At 51.9% G+C, this 18815-nt stretch overlaps 1 protein-coding gene across 7 annotated transcripts in view; it reads left to right on the top strand.

Moving 5' to 3' along the window:
- Window positions 1–1974: 1974 nt before the first annotated feature.
- TRIM9 (tripartite motif containing 9) overlaps window positions 1975–18815 on the top strand; it is a 77208-nt gene continuing 60367 nt past the window's right edge. For all 7 annotated transcript variants that reach the window (XM_074821147.1, XM_074821149.1, XM_074821150.1 and 4 more), the window contains exon 1: window positions 1975–2860. In XM_074821147.1, coding sequence (XP_074677248.1) covers window positions 2045–2860 — 816 coding nt within the window. In that variant the 5' untranslated portion in view covers window positions 1975–2044. The remainder of the gene's footprint in view (window positions 2861–18815) is intronic.

Here is an 18815-nt window from a genome sequence, read left to right on the forward strand (position 1 = left end):
TCTGATAAAGCCCACTGGAATCTCTTCAGTGCCACTCCCAGCTGTCAGCTAACGGGCAGGTGTGCTGATGCTGTGAGATCATCCCCACCAGTGGGGACTACCACAGGCTGTGTCAGAATTCTGAGGGCACTTAATTGCCTTGATGAGCCTCACCAGGGGCTCCCCCACCCCTCTGCCCAGGTCCAGCTAAGCTCAGGCCGTGGCCTTTGGCCCCAGACTGGCCAAACCCTCAGTCACAGGGGCCTGTCAGCATCCATCCCTCACCCTCTCCCAGTTACTGGGGAGTTGCTGTGAACCTGCCTCAGTTTCCCCAGCTTTGCCACCAATCCCCCGTATTACCCTGTGGCTTAGGTGCTGAGCATGATGCCAGTCTCCCCACACCCTTAGTAACTGCCTGGGAATGGGGACATGGGCTCATCCTTTGGGCCAGGACCCCCCGTCCCACATATGGGATCAGAAGCCAGCCTCCTTCAGCCCCTTGCTGCTTCAGCCCCACGGCGGCTTCGCAGACTCTGCAGCCCATCGGAGCCCAAATTTCAAGCCCCAGGCTGGACCCTCTGCCCCCAAGCTCCTATACCATGCCTATACCGTGCTTCTCACGTCACGGCTCCTCTCCCAAGAGAGGTCCAAAGACACCGTCACGGGAAGCACGAAGCAACTGCGCTAACGGGCAGCCCCAAATGGCTGCACAGAGAGAGGGAAATGAGAGATAATACAGAGACATTCCAAGTAATCTTATTTTTCCATTGGCTGAAAAGGAACCGCTGTGCCGCACTGCACGTTGCCAGGATATTTTAAAGACCTTAGACGACCTTCAAAGGAAGGACGGTTGACAAGCCAGCCGCAGGAGACCCGCCAAGCCCCTTCCCTGCTCTCCAGCCCCACGGGGGCATCCCCAGCTCAGGGAACACGACATGCCAGCCCACGCAGCCCTGCCTGCGCCCCGTCGTGCTTTTATTAGATAACCGTGGCTATTCTAATAATTATTACTACAGCCTCATGGCACTGTCCCTCAGCAGACTTCTTGCCTCCAGCACTCCCAGCTCTGAAAGTCACTTTGTGCTGCCAGAGGGGAAACTGCAGGAGCCCCCCATATCGCACAGGTGCCCTGTCTTCTGCAAAACTTCCCCCCAAATACACTCTTCCTGGACATGGGGCTCCCTCTTGCTCCAGTGCCCTTCTCAGCACTGCTGCTGCCATGCAGCCAGGGCCCCAAAGCTCAGCTGCCCATGGCCCCACAAAGCCCCCCACACAGCAGAGCCTCTCCTGCCAGGTTCCCTTAAAAACCAGACGGGGGGAGAAGCTGCAAACCAACCTGCGGCCATCGAACTTGCAGGGTTTTTCTGCAAGGGGGCCAGGCCACCTTCCCTTCAGGCTGAGCAGCCCCTCTGAGGGATGGGACCCAACTCTTGCCACCCATGACCCAACCCACAGCCCTGACACGCCAGGAGCACGCAGTGGGACACCACTGGCCCTCCTCCTGCAGGCAGCGAGGCCCCTGAAGCCCCTCACCGACCAAACTGTGGGCCTGGCGACAGCGCAAAGCCCTAGGGGCCGGGGAGAGGCCGCCATCTTGGGGGGTACCCTCGGGACTGGGGCAGGCTGCTGCGGGCACCGCGGGCTGCCCGCAGGGAAGGTGAGAAGCCATAACGGTTGGGAACGCTCCCCCTGTGCACGGGGAAGAGCCGAGGCGGGGTAGCCGATGCGGGGGGAACCCCGGGGACAAGCCCCGCACGCCTGTCCCCGACCCCGCAGCTCCGCTCCGCAGCCCTGAGGAGAAACCCCCGCAGCGCTGCCGGGGGGCGGGAAAAGGGAGGGGGGTACGGATAGACAAACAGGCAAGCGGCACAGCCAATCGCAACGCGCATCCCGCCTCCTCGCCCGCGGCGAACCAATGGCGGGGCGCGGGGCGGGGCGGGGCGGAGCGCGCGGCGCGCGGGCGGCGGGCGGACGGCAGTCGGCGCCGAGGCGCGGTGGGGTGCGGGTGGCTCCTCTGGCTGTGCCGCGGCCGCCGCCGGTGCCGCGCCGCTGTCTTCCCTCCCTTATGGAAGAGATGGAAGAGGAGCTGAAATGCCCGGTGTGCGGCTCCTTTTACCGGGAGCCCATCATCCTGCCCTGCTCGCACAACCTCTGCCAGGCGTGCGCCCGCAACATCCTGGTGCAGACGCCGGAGTCGGAGTCGCCGCAGAGCCGCCGCGCCTCGGGCTCGGCCGTCTCCGACTATGACTACCTGGACCTGGATAAGATGAGCCTGTACAGCGAGGCGGACAGCGGCTACGGTTCTTACGGCGGCTTCGCCAGCGCTCCCACCACCCCCTGCCAGAAATCCCCCAACGGCGTCCGCGTCTTCCCACCGGCCGCCCCGCCGCCCCCCGCCGCCTTGGCCCCGCCGCCGCCGCCGCGCAACGCCTGCCTCACCTGCCCGCAGTGCCACCGCAGCCTGGTGCTGGATGAGCGCGGGTTGCGGGGTTTCCCCCGCAACCGTTTGCTGGAGGGCGTCATCGATCGCTACCAGCAAGGCAGGGCGGCGGCTCTGCGCTGCCAGCTCTGCGAGAAGGCCCCCAAAGAGGCGGCCGTCATGTGCGAGCAGTGCGATGTCTTCTACTGCGATCCCTGCCGCCTGCGATGCCACCCGCCCCGGGGACCGCTGGCCAAGCATCGCCTGGTCCCACCGGCCCAGGGTCGCGTCAGCCGCCGCCTCAGCCCCCGCAAAATCTCCACCTGCACCGACCACGAGCTGGAGAACCACAGCATGTACTGTGTGCAGTGCAAGAGCCCCGTCTGCTACCAGTGCCTGGAGGAGGGCAAGCACTCCAGCCACGAAGTCAAGGCCCTGGGCGCCATGTGGAAACTCCACAAGGTGAGCCCAGGCCCCCAGCATGACCCCGGGCGAGCCCCGCGGTCGGGAGATGGCTGCGGAGGGCCGCCTGTCCGGCACGTCTTGCCCCCCACGGTCCGCCTTCCCCAGGTTGGCAGGGTGGGAGCATCGTCACCCACCCCCACCAGCGCTGGGGCTGTGTTTTGCACCCTTGTTTGGGAGGAGAGTTGCCCCCCCCGGCATGGGGAGGCTGGCATCAGGCAGATGGTGGGTCCCCAAATCGTGCCGGCTGGCCCCCGTGAGCCGAGGCTCTGCTGAAGGAGCCGTCAGCGCCTGGGGGTGGGTCGGGGACACCTGCACCATGGAGCTGGAAAAGCGAGGAGGGAGGCGTGAAATCCGCCGCGGGGGGGAGGACGGGGACGTGGGAGCGGGGCGCCGTGGGGTGCTGCTGAGGAAGAGCTGCTGCCTCCTCCCGCACACGGAGTCACTGGGAGGAGGAGGAGGAGGAGGGATGGCAGCGCGGTAGCGGAGCCTTTCGCTGAATACTGATCAGCTCCTCTTGAGCGTACTGACTCCCACACGCGGCCTCGCTGGAGGAGAGGGTCCCAGCGCTCGCGGCGGGGACGCAGCCGTCATTACCTTCAGCTCAACTCCATCCACCCCACCGCCTCCCTCCCTCCTTGTCCCAGTGACACTCGTGCCGAAGGAACTGGGGCAGAAGTGACTGGGACGCGGGACGACAGGGCATGAGGGAATGGGTATCGCTCTTTGGATGAACACTGGAATAATTGTCCCCTGCTCCAGCAAAGCTGTGCGGATGGGAGCAGGTGGGGGGAGACCTGTGAGAAGGAGTTGGAGAGATGGGGAGGGGCATGACCCCCCTGTTGAAAGGGGCTCGGCTGGATAGTTTTCCAGGAATGCCGTGGTTTGGTGACATGCAGCCCTGTGTTAGGTCAGTGGGTGCGTGAAGGGACAGGCTGTCACTTGTCCTGACACTCCTTGAGAGGGCTGGGAGCAGAGTGTAACCATGTCATGTTGCAGTCTAGGAGGAAAGGGTACAGTGATGCCTGTTGCTGCTGGGATTGTCCTGACCCCCTTTTACTGGGAGCAGGAACACGTCCTCCCCGGCTTCCCTGCGCTCTTGCAAAGATGAAGCCCAAGTGCCAGAGCAGTTTTGGTGCCCCATGCCCTTGTCTTTACACACGGGGTGCGGTCACTGTTCCCAACCTGCTCGCAGGAGCACAGGGGCTTCTCTTTGCTGTCACATCCTGTGAGCATCTTCCTCCTTTTGCCTGTTATGCAACCCCGTCAGTGCTTGCTGGGCGAGAGCAGCCCGTTCGCCACGGCCTGGGCCTCCTGGCCCCTCTCTTGAGCTGGGGGATGAACCTGTTTGGTCTGTGCTGACGTGGAGCAGGAGTGGAGCAGGCTCTGGCTATCGGTGTTGTTCTCCAAAACAAGAGAAATCTAATGGGCACCAGGCCTTTTTGGAAGGTTTTGGCTTCACCTCCCTGCTTTGATTCAGGTGCAGCGAGGCACTTGCTGAGAGACACGCGTGAGGATCTGGACAACTTTATATGCAAGTATGCAGATACTTCAGGTTCGGTCTTTGTGTTCTTGATTAGGATGGTTTATTCTTCCTTAAGTGCTTATTTTTTCTTTCAAAACACCATTTTCCAGGGGAGAGCTTTAGCAGGGCAGTATTTCACCGATGTAGCTGTCAGACATGGAACTGTAACGTTATTTGAAATTATGCAATTTCTCTCAGATTTTTGGAAATCAGAAAGCAAAGTCACACCTGCCTTGAGTGAGCCTGTGTTTCTGCAGGGGTTTCCTACTATTCCCTGATGTTTCCTTGTTAGGGGAGGGGAAAGAGTCTGAGTCAAATGTGGCAGCAGGGTATAATTGAAGGAGGGATTTTATGGCCAGAGCTCAGATTGCTCCCTGAGGAGGGGAGAGACTGTTGACATTTCAAGCTTTATCCTGGTTGGGACTGGGCATCAGGAACCAAGCCACCTGCGGGTTTGAGCGGTGAACCTCCTGCAAAAGTATCTGGGTGTCATTTTTTGAGGGGACAAGCTTCTGGCAGCAAGACAAACTTGCTGAAAGGGTGACTGTCCCTTTTTGCCTGATCTTTTCGCAGCAATGAGTGGCTGTGATGAGTACCTACAGCTCGTAGGAAAGGACAGAGTCATCAGCTTTTGACTTCATGATTACAGCACTGCTCGGTGCCAAATATTCTTTGGGATCTGTCTGTGCTCTTAATTTCTGACCTGAGCAGCCTGTGATTTTTGCTGCAGTCTGCACTGACCCCAGAGTGCCTTGATGAGCTGTTGTTCTTGAAAGCAGCATTCACGCGTCAGTACGTGATTGCCGGGCCCTAGGCCATCGCTGGGAAGTGCAGCGCGCTTCACTTCGGGAAGGAAACCAAAGGGCTTTTTACAGACCTCTTCAGGAACTGCCCCAATTTTTGCTTTTCTCTGACAGAGCGGTGATTGTGTGGTTCTCGCAGATGATCGTTTCAAAATAATCTGTGCCGAGGCACAATGAAACATAATTCAGGGAGCTAGGATTTCTAAGCCGGACACAGATCGCGGGAAATCCTCTCTGTTCCTATCTTCCTTTCAGGACTGCTGTTGGGAGAAGGGTAAATATTCAGAGAAAGATAGAGGGAAATGGATTTTTAACCTGAATTGTCCCAGTTTTGCACCTATATTGCAGCTGTCTGGATTTGATCCTGACAAGCTGGAGTGCTGCTTGGCATGTCAAAAGCAGAAACACAAGATGGAGCTGAATCATTTATTCTTTGCGCATTCAAGGCCCTCTTGCTTTTGCTGGGAAGTGTGTGGTGAGTGCAGGCTCAGCAGCTTGCTAATGTTTTTTTATAGATAGATAGATGCAAACATACATGTACAAATGGACTGGAAGGGACCTCTGGGGTCACACAGTCCAGTCCCCAGCTATCTGACAGCCCTGAAATCCCATCCATCAGTTGATCAAGCTCTGTCTTAAAAACATTTTACCCTTGCTGATGCATGCTGGAAAGGTTTCCCAGAAGTTCATGGTTTCTGGTAGCAGCTTTTAAGCAGGTTTGGAAGCTTTCTGGGTCAGGCAATGAAGAGACAGTGATGTAGAGTTATTATTCCTGCCCGTCTCTCGCAGGGTGTCGGGTTGTTGCCCAGCGCTGTTATATCTGTTTATCCTGGTACTTCTCGCCCCGTGGCGGGACACCCTCCCTGGGGTGGGTCATGGCTGCCAGAGGCTGCTTTTGTCTTTGAGATCAGTATCGTGACTGCAGTGAACACCAGCCTGGCTTTATCATGGGCAGGAAGAGGCTGAAGGGGTCAGTGGTCCTAGGGTGAACGGTGATGCAAGCTTCTGCTCTCTTTTTGGGCAGTCGAGCAAGAAGCTTCCCTCTGCTTTGGGTTGGGATCATGGGTTTTCTTTACAGGGGCTCGTGGGGGTCTGCCTCTTTTCTCTCCACTAGCATCTCTTGCACATTCCTTTTGCCTTAAACCAAGACTCTGGAGTGGGACCCGTGGCTGCTTTGCCTTGACACTGAAAGAGGAGCAGGTTAGGCAGCCTGTCCTGTTCCTCTTGTAGTGAAGCAGAAACAGATCTTGACTTCAGCAGAAGGTAAATAGTGCTCTCGGTTACACTTTTTTGTGGGATTTAACTGCCCAGGATGGGATTGCCCAGGCTGGAGACACAAACTGTCCTCGGATTGCAAATCCCTGTGGCATCTCTGCAGGTTGCAGTAGAGACCAACCCTGTGAACTGACGTTACACACTCTGTTGAATCCACTGTAATGATCGTTAGCAGTCAGAGGCTAATTAGCAGAGGTATTATCTAGACCTCAGCTCATCCAGACTGTCACTAGCACAGATGCGATGAGGGATATGGGGGGAACTCTTCTTTTAAGAATCAAAAACCCTGTGTACACTGGGCATGACTTTGTTCCAGTTGGTTTGCACATCTGGGGTGAACTAGGGATGGAAAACGCTACCAGTGCCTCTTAGTTTCTGCCCAGGGGACAGCAGGCATCAGAGCCAAGACAGAGACGAGCAGACAGCATTATTCATTAGCTTTCTTGGCTGGGCCTCTGTGTTAATTGCCAGAGAAACTTTTGCAGGGAGTCGCTTTCTTGAGGCATCACGAACGTAGTGCTGTTGGGTCCATGGGAATTCCTGCAGCCCCCAGTGCTTGTGGGAAGTATCCAGGGAGTTGCTGTATGACGAAGATCTGTTTGCATTTGCGAAGTAAAATATTTGCTGCTAAAACAGAAGCAGGGAGAATCCTTAATCTTTTCCTGTTGCAAGCAGAGCTCTTTCCCAAGCCTTGGTTTGATGGCCTTCCCGAATCCCACCGCCCGTGCTCCATCGCTTGCCATCTGCAGCAGCAGGGTCCCTCCTGTCCTTCTCTAGCAATGCCAAACAGCCTTCCCGATTGCTCCATTTTTCTGTGGCCAAATTCTGCGAGCAGTAAACAGGCTGAGATGCTTTGAAATCGGAAAAAAGCAAAGAAATGTCACTGAGGTCCGTGGGTTTACAGCAGCTTGCGTCTGTCCAGGATCCGGAGATGATGCTGCTGCCTTGTTTTAATTTATTCAGAAAACAGCTTTCTGTCAGGTGGCTCTTTCCTCTGCACTTACCACAGTTAACAGGGTAAAGAGCAACCACAAATATCATATTAATCCAAGGTAATGCGGTGCAGTAAGATTGCAAGTGTGGCACTTGATGCCAGGAGATGTCCTCTTGGTTATTTGCAAATGGAAACGGGCCCCAGGCTGCCTCAGAGTGGGCGTAAATCTCTGCAGCTTCATCAGTTCCAGTGGGAAGTCCAAAAATATACTGGCCTGACGGGGCAATGCTGTGTTACACCATCTGTGCTCAGGCCTTTCCAAAGGCTTTTAAGCATCTCAACATGCAGGCTGGTGCCTGGTGGGATCTGTCTTCTTCCAGAAAGTTCCTGTGCTCTGTGAATATCAAACCTTTTCTATTCTCCCCACACCCTTTTATCTGGTGTTTTTCTTCTCTTGGCCACTTTATGAATGAAGGATCCCACTGGTTTGATATTTCTTGTTGCGTTTACTGTGGTGCAGATCAGGAGCACCGTGGCTGAGGTGGATAAAAAAAACAGCCCATGGATTAATTCTTGCCTCTCTTTCGTGGAAATTTCTGCAGGTATCAATGTGTCGCCACATCCCTAGCCTGAAAACCCAGGAGAATTAATGAGCAGAGCAAACACTGCTCCTGATGTTAAGTAAATGACATGAGAGTGAGAAAAAGGCATTGCTGTTTGTTTACCAGGTTTCACAAGGTGCACTCAGAGAGCTGATAGTGGTGCAGGGTGAATCTTTGTGGGGAACGTGTTCTCAAGAGGCTTATGGGGCTGCTCTGTGTTGCTTATTCCCACTCTTCTAAATAAACCAACACCCAGAAGTTTATGTTTTTAGAGGGGAAGCTTTGCTTGGTGTCACTTGCCAGAACCTGTTCACATATGACCACAAAATCCTATTAAGGTGTCTTGCAGGGTACTTTCTGGAGATCTAACACATACCATTTGGAGGTATTTTCATTTTCTTTCCTGAAGTTTGAAGGAATTTTCTGCATCCCTTGATTAACTTGCATAATTCACATGTTCATTTAAAGCAGAGTGCTTTTGAATTGCATGTGCTTTTCCCAGCTGTATCAAAGAATAATTTTAAAAAAAGCCAACAGTTGAATCGTTACAACTCCCCAACTCTCAGAACTGCTCTTTTGACAGCCTTGTTCCCTGCTTTGTTTGTTCTCAGGGCGAGGTGTTCTGTGTGGCTGTGGTAGGCATTTTACCTGTTAAATTGGCTCATAAATAACCCAGCTCATTCCCTGTTCATTCAGATAGTCCTACTGGGGTGAATTGGATAAATATCTATTTAGAGCAAGTACATAAGCCAAAGATTGCTCGTGGTATAGATCTCACTCAGGTAGTGTCCTAGAAGGACCAGCGAAGGCTGGTGCGGCAGAAGCCCAGTTACTGTGAAGAGTAAAGCAATGGTACCAAAGCTCTCTGGATGAAAGTTTCTCAAATTCCCATGGACCATCCAAGCTGTAACTGGAAAGACTCTGCAAGTAGAATGGTTTGGTAAACTGGTGCTCTGGGGCTGCTGTTGAGGGGTGGCTTACTGGATGAGGGTCCTACCGGGTAGCCATGGAAAGTTTAATAGCTTTCTTTTTTAAGGAGACATATGTATACAGAAACTGGGCCCAGCTCTCACCCCTACCAGTGGCACCTCACTGATGAGTGCAGAAAGGAGACATGTTCATTTATAATGCAAAAAAAACAGAGCTGAGAACAGCACGTCGAAGGATTCCACTTTCCTGTGCAAAGGAAAATTTTGTTGGCCATCTGAACTCACATTTTGCCTTTGAAATTGGGTGCAGCTTTTGGGGACAGCCTGACCTGGAATTAGCTGGAAAAGCTCAGTGGAGTCTCAGCTTTTCTGATAAGAGCAGATTTTCTAGCTAGAAAGAATAAGACCAAGTTCATTTTGAAATTTTCTTGAGCCAGCAACAGGCAAAAGCAGAGAGATCCTTGACTGTGAGGGCTGATACCGAACTATGACACAGTAGGTGCAGCATGGACTAGGTTTTGGGTTAATTTTTTTGCATTTGATTAGCTATTCAATGTCCAGCATTACAGAAATCCAGGGGTGCACACTCAGTTCTGTCACACAGTCAGCTGAAAGCGCTCTGGAAGGGATCTAACAGTTGAGGGATTTCCCGTCAGTGTTAATTACCCCTTGCCCTTTACTAACTTATATTAGTTGATGGATTTAAAAGAAGGATGGGAACTGGATGTTACTAAGGCATGCGTGTTTGTTGCCTGAAGGGCTGTGGACTGGAGCCACGGTTGCCACAGCCGGACAGCAGGAGGTCAGATCAGCAGCTGGTGTAAAGGAGCCCGGCTCCACTCAAGCAGAGGCGGCAGCACGAGCCATTTGAGTGGAAGATGGTGTTTGTGACTTCAAATGCCTCATGCAGCGATTCCAGCCTGGGTGCCCACGCTGGGGCTGCTGCTTCCACCTTGGAGAGGAGCTGTTATACTTAAACACCTGGGCAAATACCAGGGAAATTATTTGCATCAACCCTGGAGCCGTGGCACATCTTTCGACCGGTGATCCCTTTTTTTTTAATTTTATTTTTTTGGGGGTTGGACCCTTGTGTTTAGTTCTGTGTTTTTGCCTTTCCCCTGGCTGGCCCTTCTGGATTTGCACCATCAGTGTCCTTCCCTTCTCATGGTGCCCTGTGGCAGGATTGTTTTGTGTGTGTGTGAGAATTAACGCTGGCTTATGGTTGTGCTTTCAGCTGGAGGGTGCATAATGCATCCGTAGCATCACTTGTTTAAGCCTGTGCTGTGGAACTGCAGCTGCTTCCCACCTGCAGCTCTTGGGGTCTTCTCTGATGAAATCCCTCTGTCCTCCCAGATTACCCATGCCCCTTGATTCAAGAGGCATTAATTCACTAATTCTTTTAACATCACCACTTTCCTCCTCCCTGCTCTTTAGCTCTTGACCTTTGCAGGCATCAGCCATAGGCAGTGGAAGGAACGGCTGCTCCTGGCCCTGCACTGGGTGCACTGACTGCCCAGGGTCTCTGGCCCTTTGCTAGCCGGGGGCTTCGCTGTGCCCGTGGGCTTTCTGCTTGGGAAGGACCTTTCTGTCTGTAGAGGCAGGCTCGGAGGTCTAGTTTTGGCTCCAGGGTGTTGTTAGGAAAGCAGCCCTTTCCAAACTTGTTCCTATGATTTGATGCTGTGGTCTCTCCGTTGGAGTATGTAAAACTGGGAGAAGGCAGGGTTGTGTCAAGCTTTGAAATGGATTTATTGACATACTGCTTCGGGGTCAGAGCCACTGTTCCCTTGCACCCCTTCCTGGCAGGGCTGGGCTCTGTTACCCAAAGCACCCGGTGATTCAGCCCGAAGCAGGGGAGGAGTGGGACGATGCTGGCAAGCACGGCTCCGGCTGGTTTTACTGCAGCGAGGAAGGGAACTGTGGCAGCGTTTCCCTGAGGATGGGGCTCATGGCTGTGCCTGGAAGTCAGCTCTCTGCCTGCTGAGGATTTGCCTTGTGCTCCTGGACAAATAATTGCATAGCCTCCCTGTCTGTCCTTTTCCCTGCCTCGGACTGCCCTAGCTCATCCAAAGCTGCCTCTTAGAAATGTGTGTTTAGCACATCTCCCTTCCTCCAGCCCAGCAACCTGATCATGGCATAATGCAAATTCATAATCAAGCACCTTCTGCTACACATGGAGACGTACTGAGAACTCCCAGCAACGCTGAGGGCATCGTAGCTGGCGGGGCCGGGTGAAATCCCATCAAGGCCATAATGAGACCGTCAGCCTTCCACCCTGGGAAAGCACTTCCATACATGCTCAGTCTTAAATTGAAGTCACAGAGATTTAAGGCCATGACTTAAATGCTTTCTTGAGTTGGGGAGTCTGAAATGGTAAACTGGTGAGAGCCCTTGATGTGCAAACAGCGTCGGATTAACTGCGTGCTGGGTGAGAGCCGGTGTTGTCCCTTGGCTCGGTGACAGATGCCACTGTTTCCTGGGAACACAGCGCTCTTTCTTTGGCAGGGTACAAGACAGAAGTGTAAAACAAGCTTCGACTTTCATGGCAAAGCCAGTGAAGTCTTAGTCTTGCTGTCTGAGGAAGCAGTCAAAATGCCTCTGAGCATCCCGACGTATATTTTATTGGTGCTCCTTTGTAGTTCAGCCGACTGCCTCTCTCTTATGCCGTTTTTAACCTACAGCCAGCTCTTTGTGAGGATCTTTTCTAGGAGGAGCAGCAGCAGTGGTTCAAGTCACACTGTTGCATAAAACCCACTCAGCACCACAGCTCAGACATGGCCAAGTTTGTCCTGTATCCATCCAGAAGCAACACTTCGTCCATCTTGACGTTGAATTCCCTAGAAATAAGAACCTGAAAGGGCGTTTGCTTAGGTCTGTGCCACCATCAGCCCACAGCTCGGTGAATCAGAGCGAGTGCGTAGACACAGTTTCTCACCTATAAGATTATTTCTCACCTCCCCCAGAGCACAGCAGTTAAAACTTGCTGTTGGCTAAAAAAAAAAAAAAAAATAATCCCTTACCCGCAAAGAGTTGTGGTTTTGTGTCATTTTAAATTTTGCCCTCTGGCTGCTTGGCAGGATTGAGGGGAGCTGTGTGCTGCACCTTCCCCTGTGCTAATGACCGATGACAGCCCAGATTGAGGGGCAGGAAGGTTATTTGATCGTATCGACTGTGTGTGTCGTGCTGTGCTTCTGGAGCTATGAACCAGAAGCCGATCAGTCAATCCAGCAGTGACTCGGGCAATAGTTAGGCTCTCTATTGATTTCCTACAGCGGCGCTGGGTTGTCAGATGGCAAAGGGCCCACTGCAAGCAACTCTGAGGAGAAGCCTTCCTCTATTTCTGGCTAGCAGGTGACTTGCCCACATCTCCACGACCTTGCCAAGCGACAGGCTGCCCAGCTGCCTGTGGCCCCGAGTTTCTGGCTCGTGTTGCCGTGCCACGGGTATGTGCTTTCAGCAGATGTGCCAGATGTGGCTGACTGGCCTGACGTGGGAGCCCTTGATGAGCTGTGAGCGGTAGGTAGGTGCCAGAGGAGGGCCACGGCGCTGCTCTGCTGCTGGGATGGCTCGTTGTTGTGTGAAGCCTGGAGGAGTGCATCTGTTTCAGGGAGAAAGGTGAGAGGAGGGAGGGGGAAGGAGGTAGGATCCCACGCAGTGCTCTCAGCTGCATTCTCCTTCCCCACCATGCAGCTGCAGCACTTCAGCAGCTGGGGAGGATCCAGGGACAGTGGAGTGCTCTTTATTTAGTCAAGCTAAGTCTGTCCCTTTTCCTAACTGCTATCAGGAGAAATACTCCTCTTTCCCCTAGTGATGGAGGGAGTGTAAGGAGCTCTACCTGATGAGACCAAAACCTCATCTGAGCCTTCTTTGTGACTGAACTAGAGCCATTTTATGATTCGAGCAAGTCAGCTGGCTCCAGGATGCTGTGAGAACCAGTACAGGTGGATTTTGTTTTGAAACAACCTTATTTCTGCTCAAGCAAAAGATATTTTCTTCAATTATAGCGCAGCTCTTGGTGCATAGCGAGTGAGAGTGCAGTGCAGTGCAGTGCAGCAGGAGGAGGAACAAGCAAGCCATGTCTTCTCGGTGGTATCCTGAGACTTGCATGAGTAGGTTATCATGGTGGAAAAATGCCAAAGCTGGTGGAGCTGTTTGTGTAGTGCCTTAGCTGGCTTTTAGCTCGTGCCTCACAGGTTTGATTTCCAGGGTTTTGTGGCTGTCTAGGTGCTGGTAGCTGCATGGTCAGTCTTCACCTGAGAGTGGGCACTGTTGGGAAGCGAAGTCTGGCTGTGCTCAGGATCTTGGAAAGCGCTGGAAATGAAGTAGTGAGATCAGATTTATAAGCGGGTGCTCTTTACCGCAGGCTCCTGACCTATTTCTCAGCTGGAGTAAATCAACGTAGATTCACTGACTTCAGTATCTTCTCCCTGAGCATGATCCTTACCCTGTAACTCCTCTAGAAACGAGGGGAATACACAGCCCGCTTCAAACATGAGCTGCGTGTGACCAGGGGGAATACCTCCTACAATTACGTGATGTTTCTTCTGCTGACTGAGAAAAGTGGGGTGCTTTTATGTGGGGCTGTTTCATTTCCTGGGATTGTTTGCAACTCAGCAGAGGTGATGTCAGGAGGCTGACACTGCGCAAGGTCATTTGCGACAATTAGCACAGATCATCTTTCTGCAGGAGCACATGCACTCAGCGTTTGGCATCTCGGTTCATCTTGTGATGCACCAAAAGGGAAGTTGGGGGAATAATTCGTCACGACTGCAGCAGGCTGTGTCTGGTAGGATAAAAGCCCTTCCTGCCATATGCCACAAATCTGGCTTCAATAAAGCTGTAAATTGTGACAGTTGCCATCAGTCTGGTCAGGTTCAAGAATCTTGGGTTTTACAAAACCAGCCTGTGGCCCCGGAGAGATCTGGAAGGGAGGGACAGACTTTTTAGCAGGGCCTGTAGCAACAGGACAAGGGGTAATGGTTTTAAACTAAAAGAGAGTCAATTCAGACCATCTATAAGGAAGAAATGATGAGGGTGGTGAAACATTGGAGCAGGTTGCCCAGAGCAGTGGTAGATTCCCCCTCCCTGGAGACATGCAAGGCCAGGTTGGATGGGGCTTTGAGCAACCTGGCCTAGTTGAAGATGTCCCTGCTCATCGCAGGGGGGTTGGACTAGATGGTCTTTAAAGGTCCCTTCCAACCCAAATCATTCTGTGACAGCTGAGCAGTTTGATGCCAGATGGGTCTGGAGTGGCAGCATGTGCAGAACTTGATAGTCTTAAGATACAGCTAAGGCCTTGTGCAGATCATGCTGCCGAGTGCCCCTGACCACAGTGATTTGTCCCATCTCCCTTCTGGGCGCATGATGAGAGTTGACAGAAACCCAATAATCGACCTCCGTACTCTTGCAAAACCAGAGGGTTTTTATGGTTGCCCAACTCCAGCATACGACACCTGGCCAGCACTCGGTGTATGTTCTAAGCCGCCCGCAGTGGCCCCCCCCAGCACCCGATAATGTCTGTGTGTTGGTAGCACACCCCTGAGGGCTTCATCACCCCCTGGTCTCCCACAAGGGCTTCTTGGGGTTTTATCATTGAATTGGTGGTGATTCCCCATTGCAGAGTGCAATCATTTTGTGAAATGAGAGGAAAGATGCTAGCCAGAAAATAAGCAAGTTGAGCTCATATTTAATCAGGAGGCTGGGATTGGCAGGGTGGGATGCTGGAGTTTTTCCTCACCCAGCACATGAGCTGTTGGTTTCCAGCAGAGATCACCAAGGCTGTCGAAAGGGTACCAGCCAGTGTGATTTACCCAGACTTGTCTTCAGGTAGGTCATGGAACAGTTCCCATCTCGTGAATGTGGTTTTCATCACCTTGTAGGTTATAAATTACACTCGTTTTACTGTTTAAAACACAAACACACAAGTAGAGTTTGTATTTATGCAGTTGCCAGGTGTTAAGCCATTCCAGAAGAGTTTACATCACAGCAGGGTTCCTGAACCCAAGAAAACATGCACTTTACTTGTACGTGCCCCAAAATACATATGAGTTAAATTATATTTAATGTTTACGGGATCAATGTCATCACCTGGCGAGAGCATGAGCTGCAGTGTTGAGTTCAGGGGAGCTGTGCTGCTTTAGGCTGCCTGCGACTCCGTTATAATATATGACCCATTAATAAATGTGCTTACCAGGGATCCGGAGCAGAGTTATGTGCCTAATGACCATCTCTGTGAAAAGCTTTTAACCTCAGCAAATTGTTTACAAAATCAATATTTATTACATTGCAGTCATTTTGTTTAAATAGACAGTTTACTTGGTTTGGCGTCTCCAAGTTGATTTGCAGTTACAGTTTGAAGGAGCCGAGAGATCTCTGAATACAAGTGATATCACAAATGTGTGTCCAGTGTGTAATTTAAGGCTAGATTCTGCCTCCTTCATTTGTGCGGAGTGGTCCCTGCCATCAGGAATAACCGTGGTAACTTGAAGTGATTTACTCCTTCAGCGTGAAGTTGGTGGAATTTGACTCTGAAAATTTATATGCAATTGGTAGGTAATTTATATAACAGTTTATGTAACAGCTTACTGCATTCACAGTTTTGCATGTGCATAAATACATTAATCTCCCTCTTCGTTACTGAGAATATTTTAAAAGCAGGTAACCTCAACGACTGCACAGCTCTGTAGTAAAGCATCGGTATTTATTCTGAGACAAAGTTGATATGCAGATGATTATTTTTAATGTATGTGTTCAGAGTGGCAGATAATACAGTCTATAATTAAATACCAGTAACATCCCTGGCCCTAGACAAGGGATATGGAGATGACAGCATGCAAATGCAGCAGATAGAGGAAGAGCGGATGGGGGAGAAGGGTCTCTTGTTCCGCTGCGTTTTGGCCCCAGCTCTGCACAGCCCTCCACGTGCTCCCTCCAGCACACCCACGGGTGGCTGGTTGTCGGTGGCCTTACCATGCCCAGGAGAGATGGGTTGCTCCTGGTACCGCCGCATTTGCAGCGAGAGCATTTGGTTGCTGCTTTGCTGGGAGCCTTGTGAGCCCCCTCCCTGTGCTTGAGAGAAGGAAGGGAAGGACAGGCCTGGGCAAGCTCTGCTTAATGAGCTGGTTTTCCCTTCTGTATTCAGAATTAGTTGTAAATTTAAATAGGAACATATTTAAGTCAAAATCTTCAAGGATCAGAGCTGCAACCCAAAGAAACAGACCCTGGCGCTTCTGTAACTTACCCCCTTCCTTGCAACGTCCCTCTGAAAAAAGCCCAAACTTCACAATTTAGAGTTATGTTAGCACCCCAGGTTTTCTGTGACATTTGTGCTCAGAGCCTTTGTCCTTTATTCCTTCCAAGCTGTGGTGAGAAGCAGCTGCAGCCCCCTCACAGGACTGGTGCTTTGAAGCCGGCGGTGTTAGAGGTGAAGGCTGCCCCGCACAGCTTTCTGCCCGGAGCCGGGTGGTACAGCCAGGCTGGGACAAACCCAGGTTTGTCCTCTGCATATGGACTGTGAAACCCTGTGAGTCCCTTCACCCTTCTCTTCTGCACCACGTTAACCTACCTAATGAAACCAAAACCTGTCAGAGCACCTTTGAACGCTGTCGGGCGACTTGAAGCCCCTCTGCTACGTGTACGGGCTGCTGCCCCTTTTCTCTTTGCTTACCGGCGAGGTCCTTGCTGCACCCAGACCAGAATTAAGTAGCAGCAGGAGCAAAACTCATCTGAGATCCGCTTCTGCTGCTCCTCATCCATGTAGCCCAGCAGCAGGGAGAACAAAGAGCATTTTAACAAGCTGCTCCCAGCCCCTGTCATCATGGTGAGTTTGCTCTCCACACCCTGGAGATCCTCTCCCATTCTCTTACATTTGTTGGCGTCCTGGCAGAGCTGGAGACTGGAATAACAGAGCTCCCAAAACACTGCGGACCACTACTGCGAGCTGGCCAGCTTAGTGCTGGCTTTGAAGCTGAGCTTATAAATATTACTAATTACTAATTACCTATCTTCCCAAGAGTTTCAAACCCTCAGCAGGCATGTTACAAGAGACTTCTTTTCCCCTAAGTTAAACCAGAGACTTAAAAGTAAACCTTTACCTAAGTGGAAAGAGTGGGGCTTTTGCTGACTTTGCAAAACGAGAGGGGTCTCCAACTGCCTGTTGAATACAGATTACACAAGGTCTCCAGAGACTCTTTTTTTAAAAAAGAAAAAAAAGAAGTTTTTCTGAAAGAGATTCCACTTCCAACTGTGTTTGTACTTTTGTGGTATAAAAAGGCTTTTGTGTGTAAAGATAAATACTGCACAGCCTTGTCTGAGATTGGAGATACCGCCTGCTAATCCCTCACGCAGCTCTTTACAAGGCAGCTTACAATTTAAGACGACTGTTTGATGTGCCTTCTGTGAGCTAAACCTGTGTCTCATTTCCCCCCTTCCCTGCTCACATATTTAAATTAGGAGAGTTTCTCCAGTATTTTCCTTTACCTTGATAGCTCTCAAGTTAAAAACCGCATGTTCCCGCTGGGTTGTCTTATTACCGCGACTAGCAACAGCAACAAGTCCGAGACCGAGGTGATGGGCTTCTTTTATTACGATGGTTGTTAATTATGAGGAGTGGCTGTGCATCCCGTGTCTTCTCTGCTGATTTACCGTGGGGTACCCTTCCTTTGGCTGTCACATCCCCAGGAGAGACCACCATCACTTCTGTGTCGCCCCTGCACTGTCCTTTCGCTGTCACGAGCTGCTTGATCTTCTCAGGCCCTTCCGCACCCCCCACATGACTTCCCTGGTCTCCTGGAAGCTCCTTTCCCACCAGTGGGTGGTGGAGGGGAGAGGCAGCTCTTGTGCTGTCCATTTTTTCCCTTCTTTGCTGTTTCTTGTCTGGTTTTTAGGCTTCTCAGCATGTTGGATACCTCATTCCTATGTTTGTTTATAAGGGTTTAAATGATTTCTCATCCCATATTAGACCTGTTGATGTTTTAGTAGGAGAACGCAGGAGCGGTGAGTCCTGCAAGGTGGTGCCAGCTGCTGCTCGAGATAAAGAACTGGCTTCTATTCCTACTCCCGATGGGGCAGAGCCAGCACAGAAGCCAGTGTTAGATAGATCTAGATTTTTAAAGGCGTCATCATCAGCTGTGCATGGTGGACGCATAACCAGGGTCTTGTGCGGGACTTTGGACTGAGATGCAACATGTTCGCTAGTCCCCCAAGAGACTTCCCCTCCCTCTCTTGCTGTCACTCGGTATCTCCTGCCCTCCCCAGCTTCCCTGACTCCTCCGTTCTGCCTCTGCTGGGCTCTGTCCCAGTTTCTCTGGTGGTCATTGCCCTTCCTCAGCCCAGCCGAGAGGTACCTGCCTTTAAACAGGGGAGCTGAATCCCTGCTGCGAAGCCACAGACATCTCTTGCACACCTCAGGTTTTTTTCTCATTTCGCTATTTCCCAAGCATCCTTTTTCATTTCACACTGGTTGGAGGTGATTGCTATGTGAATCTTCCAATGTTCCTTCTGTCTGGAGCTCACATCTATTTCTTGTGCATGTTTATGGCCAGGAAGATATCTTATAGCTGGTTTGATTCCTACTCTTGGTGCAGGCAAACCTTCATTTGCCAGTCCAGGGATATTCCTCCTTCCCATGATGTGATTTTTTTGTTGCTTTTGACTGCTGTGCCCCCGTGGTGGCCCCCTGGCTTGGCTTTCCATCCACCTGGCTGTGCTCGGATCCCAGCCGCACACCCGAACTCCTTGCAGAAGCCACGTTTCTTGAGGCCTTCCAGGGTCAGGTTGGTGAGGTTTGGGCTCCCTGCGGAGCGAGCCTGGGCCTTGCAGGTGATGCCTTTGCTGCAAGGGGATGCGAGAGTCCCCCATCCAGGTGTATCCTCCCCACACGGAGATAGGAT

Source organism: Strix aluco, chromosome 4 (genome assembly GCF_031877795.1).
Source record: "Strix aluco isolate bStrAlu1 chromosome 4, bStrAlu1.hap1, whole genome shotgun sequence".
Lineage (NCBI taxonomy): Eukaryota > Metazoa > Chordata > Aves > Strigiformes > Strigidae > Strix > Strix aluco.